General features: G+C 39.2%; 1 protein-coding gene across 6 annotated transcripts in view; it reads right to left on the reverse strand.

Annotated features, from left to right (window-relative positions):
* Positions 1–534: 534 nt before the first annotated feature.
* The window catches only part of Larp4 (La ribonucleoprotein 4), a 38,919-nt gene continuing 26,155 nt past the window's right edge, over positions 535–13,298 (reverse strand). For 5 of the 6 annotated variants that reach the window (XM_021634928.2, XM_021634927.2, XM_060388626.1 and 2 more), the window contains exons 11-16: positions 12,212–12,424; positions 11,436–11,484; positions 9,725–9,886; positions 8,453–8,574; positions 7,263–7,431; positions 535–5,110 (exon numbers count right to left, since the gene is read on the reverse strand). In XM_021634928.2, coding sequence (XP_021490603.1) covers positions 4,772–5,110; positions 7,263–7,431; positions 8,453–8,574; positions 9,725–9,886; positions 11,436–11,484; positions 12,212–12,424 — 1,054 coding nt within the window. In that variant the 3' untranslated portion in view covers positions 535–4,771. Of the gene's footprint in view, positions 5,111–7,262; positions 7,432–8,452; positions 8,575–9,724; positions 9,887–11,435; positions 11,485–12,207; positions 12,425–13,298 lie in introns of those variants that run through there. The other variant, XM_060388628.1, reaches the window with a different exon arrangement.

Consider the following 13,298-nt stretch of genomic DNA (forward strand, 5'->3'; position numbering starts at 1 on the left):
TGCAGCCTTGTCTGGTGTCAAATTCAAAGATCTGACTGTCTCTTGTCTCCCACGTGGTGGGACTAAGGACGTGCCACCAGGCCTGGCTATGAACATCCCCCAGGATGTAGATGGGTCAGAGGTTAGGAACACTTGCTGCTCTTGCAATGTATATGGTACACACACATACACGTAAATAAAACACCCTTGCGTGTAAAATAAAATTAGATAAACAAATAAAGCAGCTCCCAAATCCTTTAGCTTGGTTTGATATATCCTCAAGGCAGGCCATAACTTGCCTAAAACAAAATCCTTAAGCTATGCACTGACCTGTCACTTTGTAAAACCTGACACATGGGGAAATGGGAAATCCCAGAGTCATAAAGCTCAGTACTGGCTTTCTGCCATTGTTTTACAAAAAAAATACCCTCCTCCCACACAGAGAAAACAAGGAAACTTCTGCTCTAGTTCTGATGACATAACTAGAGTGGACAAATTACTGAAAAATACCAACAGCAATAGATACACACCACCTGGAGAAAAGGAAACCAGTCCTGCTTTTTGATAATTTTATTTTTTTCTAATTTTGTAATTTAAATTTCCCATAGCACCTTGGCAATGTTGAAAACAAATACAAATACAAAGATGTTCATTTTAACAGTTTATGCATGAGTATGTGCCACATGTTTTTGTGGGGGACAGTTTTGACAACAGAACAAATCTAAGCTATGGACAAACAGAAGCCAGATAACTGGTTCTGACACCCCACTTCCCCAACATTTAAGATACGTCACTCAAGGGACACCTGAATCAGTTGGAAAAAACAAAACAGAACATTGACGTGGGTATCTCTTTATATTACTAATCAGTGTTCTGTGCTATAGAAGGGAAACCAGAACACTTGGCCCGCAGCTTGAAGCCATCTGAGCCACGCCTTTAGGACTACCTAAGACATAACAAATTGTTAGTTTAAAAATAAACATCAAGTTATTTAATAATCAGGTGACTTTTAAAAGATAATTCAAAATTTCCTCACTCAGCTAACAAAAACTGAAATGTCCATGCATATTCTTGAGAGCCCAGACTAGCTACTTAGTGTATGCCAAAGAGTGTAGAGTTAGATTAACAGTCACCAACTGTAAGGAAATATAAAAAATTAGAAAAAATCCATCATATATTATATTTATATATATTTACGTAGTTTAAAAAACCCTCAAAAGGAATATACTGTTTGATTTTTATCTTCTCCATAAAAAGCCAGAATTGATACTCTAAAATATGGTTAATATATATTGACAACACAAACATCAAGAACTGAACCCCAGTGCTGTTCAACTGTGTCAAAGTAAAACCAGTGAACATTTAAGCCAAGAGACTGATTATTAAGGCCATATGTAACTAACAGAACTAGACAAAGTGCTCCTAACTCTTAAATAAAATTTCTCGTTCTCTTTACCCTAAGTGAAAGACACTAACTTAATTCCACCCCTAAAAGTCTTTGAAAGCAAATCTGTTTATTTAAAAAGAGAAAGAAAAATAAAAGGAAAAAAGGGAATGTGAAATATTGAATCTACCTTAACTTTAGGAACTAAAAATAAATTAAAATTCTGCACATCCTATGTAAAATATGCAGGTAAGACAACAAACCCCTATCATTGGAAGGTCTCATCTTTCTCTAAACTACAAGCTGGTAAAAATGTAGATGGATCAGTACTTTGCCATTGACTGTATTTGGCAAAACTGAGATTATTCAGATTAGAGATTGGCTTTTGATCCCATCAAGACAGAAGACAGAGAAGGTCTGGCCATGCCACTTGTGCACCTTCTCTGCGAAGCGCACGGTGAGGACCTGTGTGAGTTCTGCTCTCTTCACGCTGAGAGCTACAATGGACCACTGCAGCACACATCAGGGTCAGTTATTCTACTTTTGGCTTCAATAATGTAAGGAAGTGTTAAGCCACAGGGCGAAGAGCAAACTGATATTTAAATTCCCCCATCTAAAGAACCAACAAATAGTTGAAGTATAACAAACACCCACCAATCGGCTTGAATGATGACGATGGGAAAAGGCCAGTTTCACACAACTCACAGGCGTCCTTTACACACAAAACCTAAATCCGCTCCAATAAAATAACTGTCAAATACACACTGTGATTATACATACCACATTAATTCTCATGACCCCTGCATGCACCCATCAAAGCTGTTAGAAGTACTGAGCACAATTAAAATAAAAATCTTATATTTAAAAAAATGTTCATGCCCAGGATTTGAAGAAAAAACAAATAAACAAACAAACAAGAATATACTTCTTTTTTTAAAAGCAAAATTTTCTTGAATTTTGGAACCTTTAGAACTTGGGGGTACAGCTCAGTGCTGGAACACTTAAGGGGCCAGTGCAAGGCCCTGCATTCAGGGACAGCAGTAAAAAAGCAGCCTGTAGAGTTTTAGAAAGTAATAGGTTACCAGCAAGTCATACACGCTAGCAAGGAATTGGAACCTATAGCTGTGACACATTTAGAGAAAACAAAAAGTATTTTTTACTTTAAGTGCAAAAATAAAGTTTATAACCCTTACCAAGCGATTTTTGCAAAACGTTTATTCTATTAACCCACTGCATTCACAGATGTTAGCACTTTAAATGTTTATCATTTCTAAGTAAACCAGAATAAACACTTTTATCATAGATGTAGCTAATGATTATTAATACTTTTTAAAGGACCTAGAGTTCTCCCAAATTTTAGTACAGGTAGTTTTATTGTATGTTTCATCTAGTAGATATTAAAAAAAATAGTATGTAGAAATAATTGTTTCCAACTGAGTAAATATATTATACCATGTTATCAATCCACCAAATCAAAAGCACTTGCCAAGCTGAATAAGTTACAAAGAAATTATAATTCTGGGTTACACGAACTGTGCAGTGTTTTCAAAGCTCTTAAGAATTACCCACTAACAGAAATCTCTGACACTTAAAGAGTTGGAAGGTAAGTTTCACAGTAATGTAATTTTAACTTCCATTTACATTCATTTTAAATATATTACTACAATGTTTATGTCACAATGGTGCTTTCCAGTGTTCACAATTTACAGTTTCAATTTGTACATACGTAACTCACTAGTATAAGGGACAGTTCTTCCTACTGTAAACTATCCCTAAGAAGAAAAATAAACCACCACCTTACATAGAACTATAAAAATGGTCTGACTTAAAACAGATTAATGCAACATGGTTTTCCATATCTGAGCTGTTCTCTAAATACCAGTATGCAAACTTGCCTATTTAATATATGACAGCTACAACTTTATTCACTGAGAACTTATGCATTTATTTTCTTCAACCATTTTTCTCACTTCATCTCAAAAATATCCCGACCTGTTGTTTTTAGTCTGTGAATTCCAAACTGTATTATTTTGGAGGGGGGACGGGGGGAGAAAATGATAAACATTGAACACAGGAAAAAAAAAAAAGTTGCCCAAATTAATGCTTGAATTTTTTTCTATTTAATACAAATTTGTTTTCAAAAGCCAGTTATTGTTTCATCTTTCTTGTTTTTTGAGACTGTGTCTCACTAGGTAGAGTCCTGGATGAACTGGACCTCATGTAAATCAGGCGGGCCTGGAACTCAGGGATCCCCTGCCTCTGCTTCTGGAAGCTGGGACTGAAGATGTGCGCCCCCACACCTAGAAGCACTCTATTTTTAAACACCAATGCAAATAAATTACTGGCAGGTCAATTCCATCCTGGGACCTAAAATTTTAATTGTTTTAATAGAGGGATAAAATCTTTCAATATTCCATTATACAGTCTAGAATAGTCATATGATGATTAAACTGGTCAAAGCAGTGAGAAACATACAGTCCAGTAAATGGTTGGTTATTTTGCTTTTGGGGGCAGACAGTCAAAAAACAAACAAGCACGAAAAAATTTTGTCTCCCATCTTAAAGAGGAAAAAAGTCACAGGGCAGTTTGAACCTCTGAAATCTATTTGACCTCCACAGTATTCAGGTCTAAAACAGAATTTTTCAATTTTTTTTTCTCACTAATCTCCACTCTTTCCTTGAGTATTAGACCGGACTGGAAGTCACAGCTTCACACACAATCAGAGCCTACCAGCTTGTTCAATACAGTACAGTATTAGTAATGTCAAACAAACCCAAACTATAAAAAAATCTACTCAAGTATTACGTTCAGTTTTCAAATCATTTACTAACATGACAACAGATTTGGCTTAAGTCACTTTTGCACACACTCATACCCAGAACAGACACCCCAGCCACTGATCTGCTTTGAAACACAAGGCCATGTAGTCAGAGATGGCATTCTTCAAGCCAAACTTTAAATAGATTAAAAAAAGTAATTTCTAATTTTTACAGAAATGTTTCTTCAAAAAATATTTTCTCTCACTCCCTCATCTCCTATACTGAAGGATGTATTATGTTTTTGTGTTTTCTCTCCCAAGCTAAATCTGAACCTTCAAAATTGATTCCAGGCAGAAAATCCCTGCAAATGAAAATCAAAAACAAAAATAGAAAAATTATATTTATATATATGTGTGTGTATATATATATTTATATATATATTTATACTGATTGGAATCCTCCAGCATTTGAAAATCATTTAGAGATGAATTTTGGGCTTCTCCTACTCACAATTCCAAAATCCATAACATTTAGGGACATTCTTCCCATTCTTTCCTGGCTACCTCCTCCCCTCTCAAACAGTTCAACATAGGCTCAAGTTTAGCGGGAAGAGAGAAGTTTCTGAGTAGCTTCTGTTACGGCTTGGCTTTTACTTTGGTGATCTGGGTGGCACGTACTGCTCTTTCCCGTTTCGCCGAGTCACTCCCTGAGGTGTAGCCCTATGGCTAAACTGGCGTCTCTGTTCCCTGATTTTCCCAGCTGCTCCCCTGGGAATGGTATTGCCACGGAAGCCAGCATGATCCTTACTAGCCCTTGTTTCTGGTTTCTCGTGTGGTTTCTCAACAGGCTTCTCAGAAGCTCCGCTCTCTTCATTTCTGGTGGGAGACACTACATTGGACCGAAGTTCCCGCAGTGGCTGTACAAGACCTTGAGACGGCTCTTTAGGAGGCTTCTGGCATACTTCAGCATAGCTTAACTTTCGAGGTTCCTTTGAAGAGATAAGAAAAGATGATGGTGTATATTTCTCTGAAGGATAAGGATTAACTTTTAACCAGGACAGTGTAAGTTATTGTCTAGAAAAGGGAAATATACACTCTCACGCACACTGCTATAGCGCAGTTTATTATGTATGATCTTAAATGCCTTCAGAATTTTTGTAATGTTTTTTCTTACTTGAATGTTAAAAACCGTCGCCATTATCGTGTGTACGTCCTACAGTGCACCTACGGCGTTCAGAGGATGATTCGTATGAGGTAGTTAGTTCTCTCCCGCCACCATGTGGGCTCCAAGGCTCACAGTCAGGGAGTTAAGCCTGGTGGCAACACCTTCTGCTCAATCACCTCACTACCCCATTTACTTCGTTATTTATAATTATTACATGCTTATGATGTGTATGACTAGAGGACAATTTTGAGAGTTGGACCTTTGCTTCCACTGTGAATTCTGGGGATCAAATCAGATCATCAGGTTCTCAGGGCAAGACCAAACCATGTTGCCATCTTTCAATTTATACTGACCCAATCATAATTTTACTTGAGGAATTTTTCTGAAGGATACATTGTGTCAGCTTTTTCTACGTTGATAAAAATACCAGAAATGACCATGACCTAAAAGTCTAATAATGAAGGACAAGGAAAATTACAAATATAAATACATAAGAATAAACACACACACACACACACAATGTGTGCGTCTGTGTGTAGTGCTTCCTGTATGTCTGCCTGTGGAAGCCAGGGAAGAATGCTGACTTCACCTTATTTCTAGAGACAATGTCTTTCTGGTGGCTCTGGTGGCCTAATTTCTATAGATGCTGGGGAACCTAAATTTAGATCCTTGTGTTTGCTCAGCAAGCACTTTAATCACTAGGCCATCTCCCCAGGCCCAAAAGATTAAATTACCAATGAAACAAAATGGTTCCACTGCTTTTACCACACAGAGCTTCTATGTAATTTAGGCAGACTGCATGCGGTGGCGTACGCCTTAAATCCCAGCACTTGGGAGGCAGAGGTAGGAGCTTTACTTATCATCAGATATTTTCATAAAAATGAAAAATGGGTTTTGGAGACTTTAATATTGTACACACACAGAGTTTTAGTTACTGTACTTTGGCTTGGTAAATTAAAAAATAAGACACAAAAGTAGAAGAGGACTATTTGGGAAGAACAGTGAGAGGAGAGGGGAGCTAGGAGGGCGATGGGGATGTATATAAATATGATCAAAGCGAAGTACATCACATGCTTAGCATGGCACAGAGAAACTCATTATTTTACACAGGCTAATATATTTGCGAAACATACTACACAGAGAAACCCTGTCTTGAAAAACAAACAAACAAACAAACAAACAAATGGGCTGGAGAGATGGCTCAGAGGTTAAGAGCACTGCCTGCTCTTCCAAAGGTCCTGAGTTCAATTCCCAGCAACTACCTGGGTGGCTCACAGCCATCAAGAATGAGATCTGGCAACCTTTTTTGGCATGCAGGCCTACATACATGTAAGAACACTGTATACATAACAAAGAAATAAATCTTTAATAAAAATATATTAAAACAGAACAAGATTAAAGAGATTGATGTTTTTAACACCTTTAAAATGATAAGATTCCCTAAATAACTTCCTTTAACTGTAACATGAGTTAGAAAAAAACATAGTAACTTCAAACTTTGGGGTGGGGCAGCAGGCACCAACATTCTGTAGTCCAGGCTAGCATCAAATTCTCTCCGGTTACGGCTAGCCTTGACTTCAATGGAGACCATGTGTCAGCGATGGAATTACAGTCATGTGTACTGTTATGTCTGACCTCCCTTCATTTTCTAAGTGAATCAGGCATTCCTAATTTGGAATACTCCCAATTGGCTGTGCTCTTGTAACATGTTATGTGAAAAAAAAAAAACTTTAATACATGTTATGTATTCTATGTCTTGTGTGTTTGCATGAACATGTGCCACGGTGGGTATGTGTCAGAGGACAATGACAACGTAAGGGAGCTGGCTGGCTTCTTCCACCAAGAGAATCCCAGGCATTAAACTCAGCAGAGCATGGCATCAGGAACATTTACTGCCTACACCATCATGCCAGCCTTGAAAAGTAAGTTCTATCATCTAACCTATGTTATTTTCTCATATAAAGTCTTCAAATTACCTGTAGGGCCACAGCTATGGGTGTGTTCACGTTACTGCTGCAAGGTGAAGCAGTGCTTGCCCTTGACGGCTTTGCGATAGTTGGAGAAGAAACTGGTACAGTCATCGGATTGAGAACATCCTTTGGAACAATGGAATCCTCCAATTGATCCTTCTCTTGCTGAGTAGTGCTGACGGGGAAAAAAAAAGTGTTTGGTTTTAGGCTTAGTATAACACACAGGAGCAGTTGAGCTACTGCGGAAAACCTTTTTTTGGAGGATGAGGCAGGGGAGTCAGTTTCCTTGAGTGGTGGCCCCTGGCAGGCATCCAAACTGCTGTGAAGCCCCCTTACCATGGGCATACAAGCAGTGCCGCTGCACTCAGTGGGTTACAAAAAGGAGAGCTGGCAAAGGGAAAAGTGAGGGTAGATATAATCAAAATAGAGACACGAAATCGTCAAAGAATAAATACAAAGCATATGAAAAGACCAAGTCCATCCCTTTTCTTTTATCTACATTTTAACTTATTTAACTTCTTTATGTGTATGTGTATACCACATGCGTGCCTGGTGCCAATGGAGATAAGAGGAGTAGACCAGACCCTCTCCGGACTAGAGTTACAAATGGTTCTGAGCCACCAAATGTGTGCTGGAAATGAAACTCCAGTCCTCTGGAATAGCAACAAGTGCTCTCAACTGCCGGGGCCAATTCTCCAGCTCATGATTTCTAGTTTTAATCATGTGAACATCTGTACGTGTTTATATGTGTACAAATGTAGGTGCTCTCACACCCCAAAAAAAAATTACTGAATTCCTTGGAGCTGGAGTTACAGCAGCTGTGCATTGCCTGGCACTTGGTTCTTTTGCAGTAATAGCATGTGCTCTTAACTGCTGAGCCTTCTAATCAGCTTAACCCACAACTCCTGAGAAGGGTCTCCATGTGCAAGGAAGGCTGGACTCCACTTGTAATTCTCTCCTCTCATTCTCCTCAGGGCTCAGATTACAGCAATGTACTACCAGTTTAAGAAAAAGTTTGGCTGGTGGTAGCGTACACCTTTAATCCCAGCACCTGGGAGGCAAAGGCAGATGGATCTCTGTGAGTTTGAGGCCAGCCTGGTCTACAGAGTGAGTACAGAGAAACCCTGTCTTAAAACAAACAAACAACAACAAAAGTTGAAATTCTTTTATTCTGAAAAAGAAGAGAAAAAAGGTACCTTAATGCAGGAAGCTCAGCTGTACATGGAGGACTGGGACTTATGCTGAGTTGCTGGGCAGTGCAGTCTGTCTGTCCGTCCTCTGCAGGGAGCGGGCAACTAACTCTCAAGTCTTCACTGTCCTAAGAGTTGAAAGTGTACAGTTTAAGATTATATTTGGACACTTTAAGAATGAAGATCAACAACTGACCATCCATCAAGCACTAAAGCACGCTCCGTTACCATTCAACCAGCAACCAGACAGGGCTTTACACTGTGACAAAGGCATTCATGGGGCATGATGGATCATGCTTAAAATCCCAGTACTTAAGAGGCAGGGGCAGGAGGATACTGAAGGCAGCAATGTTAAAACGATGTAACTGGGCACCCGGAGAGATGGCTCAGTGGTTAAGAGCACTGTCTGCTCTTCCAAAGGACCTGGGTTCAAATCCCAGCACCTACATGGCAGCTCACAACTGTCTGTAACTCCAGTTCCAAGGGATGTGACACCCTCACACCAATGCACATAAAATAAAAAATTAAATAAATTAAAATAACTGCTTTAGAACATAATCTAGCAGTTAAATAAAGTTATCCTATAACCTAGCAACCAACTCTACTCATGCCATCCAAAAGAAATAAAATGCCCCAACAATGAATGAACTTTATCTTACAGTGGTTAAGTCTAGCCAGGCATTGTGCCCATACCCTGCCTGTCTGAAAATTTCATACAAATAATCACCATAGCATCATTCACACGAACCAAAAAAGCCCAATGTCCATCCACGGGGAAATGTAAACATAACCAACCACAAGTCAAAGAACACGAACCTTGAGGACACTCTGCTAAATAAAACAAGCACAGAAAAGTAATACTGCAAGACTTCATTCATGAGCTGCCCACAGAGACCAACTCATGAAGAAAGCAGAGGGATGCTCGCTAGTGGGAAATACGAGTTCCTCCCAGCTGAGAGCAGGCTGACTATAGTCTCCAAACACTTGAGAGACTAAGGAGGGAAGATTCCACAAGTACAAGGCTGGCTTGAACTACATAGTGAGTTCAGGTCTAATATAAACCACAGAATGTGATCCTGCCTCAAAGTAACTAAAAATAAAAAAGCAAAAACATAGGAATACTTGGCTTTTTTGGACTTTCATTACAGCACCTTTAAAAACTATCAATATGTGAAAACTACATAAATTAAAATTATAAAATAAGTTTGTTTAGTAGCTCTGACAGAGCTAACCTGACGTCATAAAGTGAGAGAACGGATGGGGCATCTCCATGGTTACCTTCTCTTTGTAGACACCTTTGACGACATCGGCCACTCTGGTCTCCACAGAGAGCTCATCGGGCATTCTTGATGAACTTCCAGGTAAAGGAGGAAAATTTGAAGCTAGTAAGTCAAACTTTGGTGTTGGGGCCTTCACTTCAGTTGCTGAAGGCTGGGGTCTCTAAAAAACAAACCATTAAACAGTTAATGTGCCTAATGCTTTCTCTAATTCTCTGCCCCAGAATTTACAAGAAAAACAAGCAAAGACTTCCAGAGAACACAGGAATCACCTCCCCAGAAACGGCTGGTTCCCCAGCTCAGCTGAGTTCAACAATTTCTTCTGTTTTCTTCTGAAAACTCTGCACACTTCTTAAAGCTCCTACATAATGCTCCCAATTGTTTGCTTCCTAAATTAACCCCTCCTTTATGACAAAACTAAAAATAATAGTCCCATCTTGCCCAGACAGAACAATATCTCTCCTGCTATATAACACATTTGAAAGTTTCATCCTTTCAATCTACCATCCTATGTATCCTGAGAGGCCTCTCACTTTACTTGTTTCCTCATTACCAAATTTACAACGCTTTTTATGACAAAAACTGAGCAAACTCCTTCTGCCAACATCACTATAGCATCTGACATGTTGACCATATCACAGAGTAGGGGCGGCACCAGGAGTCCAAATCGATCTTCTTTTCCACTCCAATTGTTTGTTTTATTTTTGCTTTTAAAGACAAGGTCATGCTATGTAGCTATAGTATGGTGTCAAGCTTGTTCCCTTTAACTCTCTCAAATCCAGAAATTTCATGTATGCAGCAGCCTCATATCTTTGAAGGCTACCTGAAGATTCACATGATTACTAAAATGACATGCTTTTTAAAAACCATTCAGAGCCAAAAGCTTTAGTTATAAACAAAACCACTGAGTAAACCTATAATGCCTGCGTAAGCATGCATGAAGCTTGGGTTTCATCCTTAGCTTTCTTTAAAGATTTAATGATATAATATAATACATTTACCTCTTTCAAGCTAGGAAACTTAGGCTGACCCTAAACCTGGAGATGACCTTGAACTCCTGACCCTTTTGTTTCTACTTCTTAAGTGCTAGGATCATAGGGGAACACTAGCATGCCTGGCTTGTATTTGTTTATATCTGGGCATGTGCATTTGAGGGCAGGCGCTTGCTTAGTCCAGAAGAGGGTTCAGATTCCCTAAAGCTGGAGTTTCAGGTGTTTTGAGCTCCCTAATATAAGGGCTGGGAATTGAACTCAGGACCTATACAAAAGCAACACATGTTCTTAACCACTGAGCCATTTCTTCAGTCCCTCTGAGTTTGAAAAAATAAGATTGTAGACGTAAGAATTAGCCACAGGGTGAGATAGCGCATGCCACAAAAGCTTGACAAACTGAGCTCAATCCCTAGAACCAACAATAGGAGAGAACAAATTACCAAAACTGTCCTCTGCAAACGTGCAGGCTTCCAACATCTACAGAGCTCTGAGAGTGAATTATACCCACCAAGATTGGCAAACTAATAAAGATGCTATAGAGCTAAAGGATAACAACAGGAACTTTTGTTTATTGCCTATGGGGTTGAAAATTGGTATAAGCCCTAAAGAAGGTTCAATTATTTTTGTTGAATACTCTAATCAACAAACTAAACCAGAAAGCAGAGACAGACCAAAAGGAAAAATAATTCTAAAACGATAATTAAAGATTAAAATTCTTACTGGGATCCTGTCATCTTCTCTTCGTCTTCGACCTCTGAAAAGAGTTCTCCTTTTAACACAAGAGGAAGGATACACATAAGACTCTTTGAACTACATTATGTCCTATCACAGATTTCTTCTTAAAATATCTAAATGTTCAAAATAGGGGCTATTCCGCCGTATTATTAAGAGGCAAGTAAATTGTTCTGAAGACATCTTGAGCTAATCCACGAAAGTTCCACCAACTACCACTAACAGTTAGCTTGGCCCACTCCTATGTTAACACGTTTTCCACATCAGAAGCATTTTAAAGTTTAATTTCGCTGGAGTAGACAAAATAGAACCCCACTCTTACAGTTGAGAAGTTGGAAGACACTGAAACTAGATAGCAGAGCCAGATATGATGGTGTACACCTTCAATGCCAACATTCTTAAAAGGCAGAGACAGGTGGATCTCTGAGAGATGTGGCCAGGCTAGTTTCTACACAGCAAGTTCCAGGCTAGGCAGGGGTGAAAACCAAAGTAAACCAAAACCCCAAAAACGACCGAGTCAAAGGTAGCTCAGTGGTAGTGCTTACAGAGGATGTTTGAGAACATCTTTTCAAATGCCTAGTATCGCCAAACCACCATCTCAAAGTAAACTAAACCTTCCCAAATCCTATTCACTAAGAACGATGAAATCATTTAAGATAACCACACACCAATAATTAAAGCATAACAAAAATCACAAGATGGTTTTCAACATTCCAAAAGTGTATGTTATAGTAAATAATCTTTGCATACTCTTTTTTCCTTACCTGCCTCTTCCGAAGTCCCCACTCTGTTCCATCTGTAAAACAGGAGCCTCCTTTGGAAGACAAGTCTGTTCTTGATGCACTGTTACTGCAGGGTTGTGCCGTTCTGAGAGAAAGCTTCTTGAACTAGACCTGCTCAATGGTCCTTCCCCCAGTGACACAGAGCCCTCTGTGGAGTGTTCTGAACCACTGGATGATCTGAAATGAGGCTTCACACTAAAAACAAAACCCACAAAGGACAAATCAAGAAAAATAAAAAATGATGCACCTTTGTATGATATTTTTAATAAAAGGCAATTAATTTTTTTCCACATCTTATAATATGTTTGGCAAAACTTGGGAAAAAATCTAAAGGTATAGATAAATCTACTTCTTTCTCAACATTAAAAGCAGTCAGTACCAGGCCTGGTAGCACACACCTTTCATCCCAAGGGCAAAGGCAGGAGGACCTCTGTAAGTCTGAGGCCAGCCTGGTCTACCAGAGGTTAGAGGACAGCAAAGGTTACACAGACTGTCTCAGTAACAACTAAGACATAGTTAGGATTTTAGGATCTAATACCAACCGACCGACCGACCAACCACCAACCAACCAACCAACCAACTCACCAACCAAAAACACCAGGCATACCAGATACCTGAACAAGAATAAAACCACTGATGCGAGTAAAAAGCGAGTAAAACAATTCATTAATGTATGGTGAGACTAAAAACATTGTGTATTTTTTGTTTGTTTGTTTGAGACAGGGTTTCTCTGAGATCTGCCTCCTCCAGTCCTGGAATTAAAGATGTCTGGCACCATGCCTGATGTATTATTTTTATGTATTTATACCATACACATAAACTTGTAAGTATCTGTAACTTGAAGTATTAATAGGAAAAATGATGTCTGAAAAAATAGGGAAAGCTTAAAGGGCAGGGGGGTGCCACACACCTTTGATACAAGCGCTCAAGGGAAAGAGGAAGGCAGGTCTTTGAGTTGGAGGCCAGCCTGGTCTACACAGAGTGTTCCAGGAAAGCCAGGGCTACACAAAGAAACACTCTTGAAAAACATAACAATAAATGTCTCAGTAGTTAAGAGCACTGACTGTTT

Source organism: Meriones unguiculatus, chromosome 8 (genome assembly GCF_030254825.1).
Source record: "Meriones unguiculatus strain TT.TT164.6M chromosome 8, Bangor_MerUng_6.1, whole genome shotgun sequence".
NCBI classification, from domain to species: domain Eukaryota; kingdom Metazoa; phylum Chordata; class Mammalia; order Rodentia; family Muridae; genus Meriones; species Meriones unguiculatus.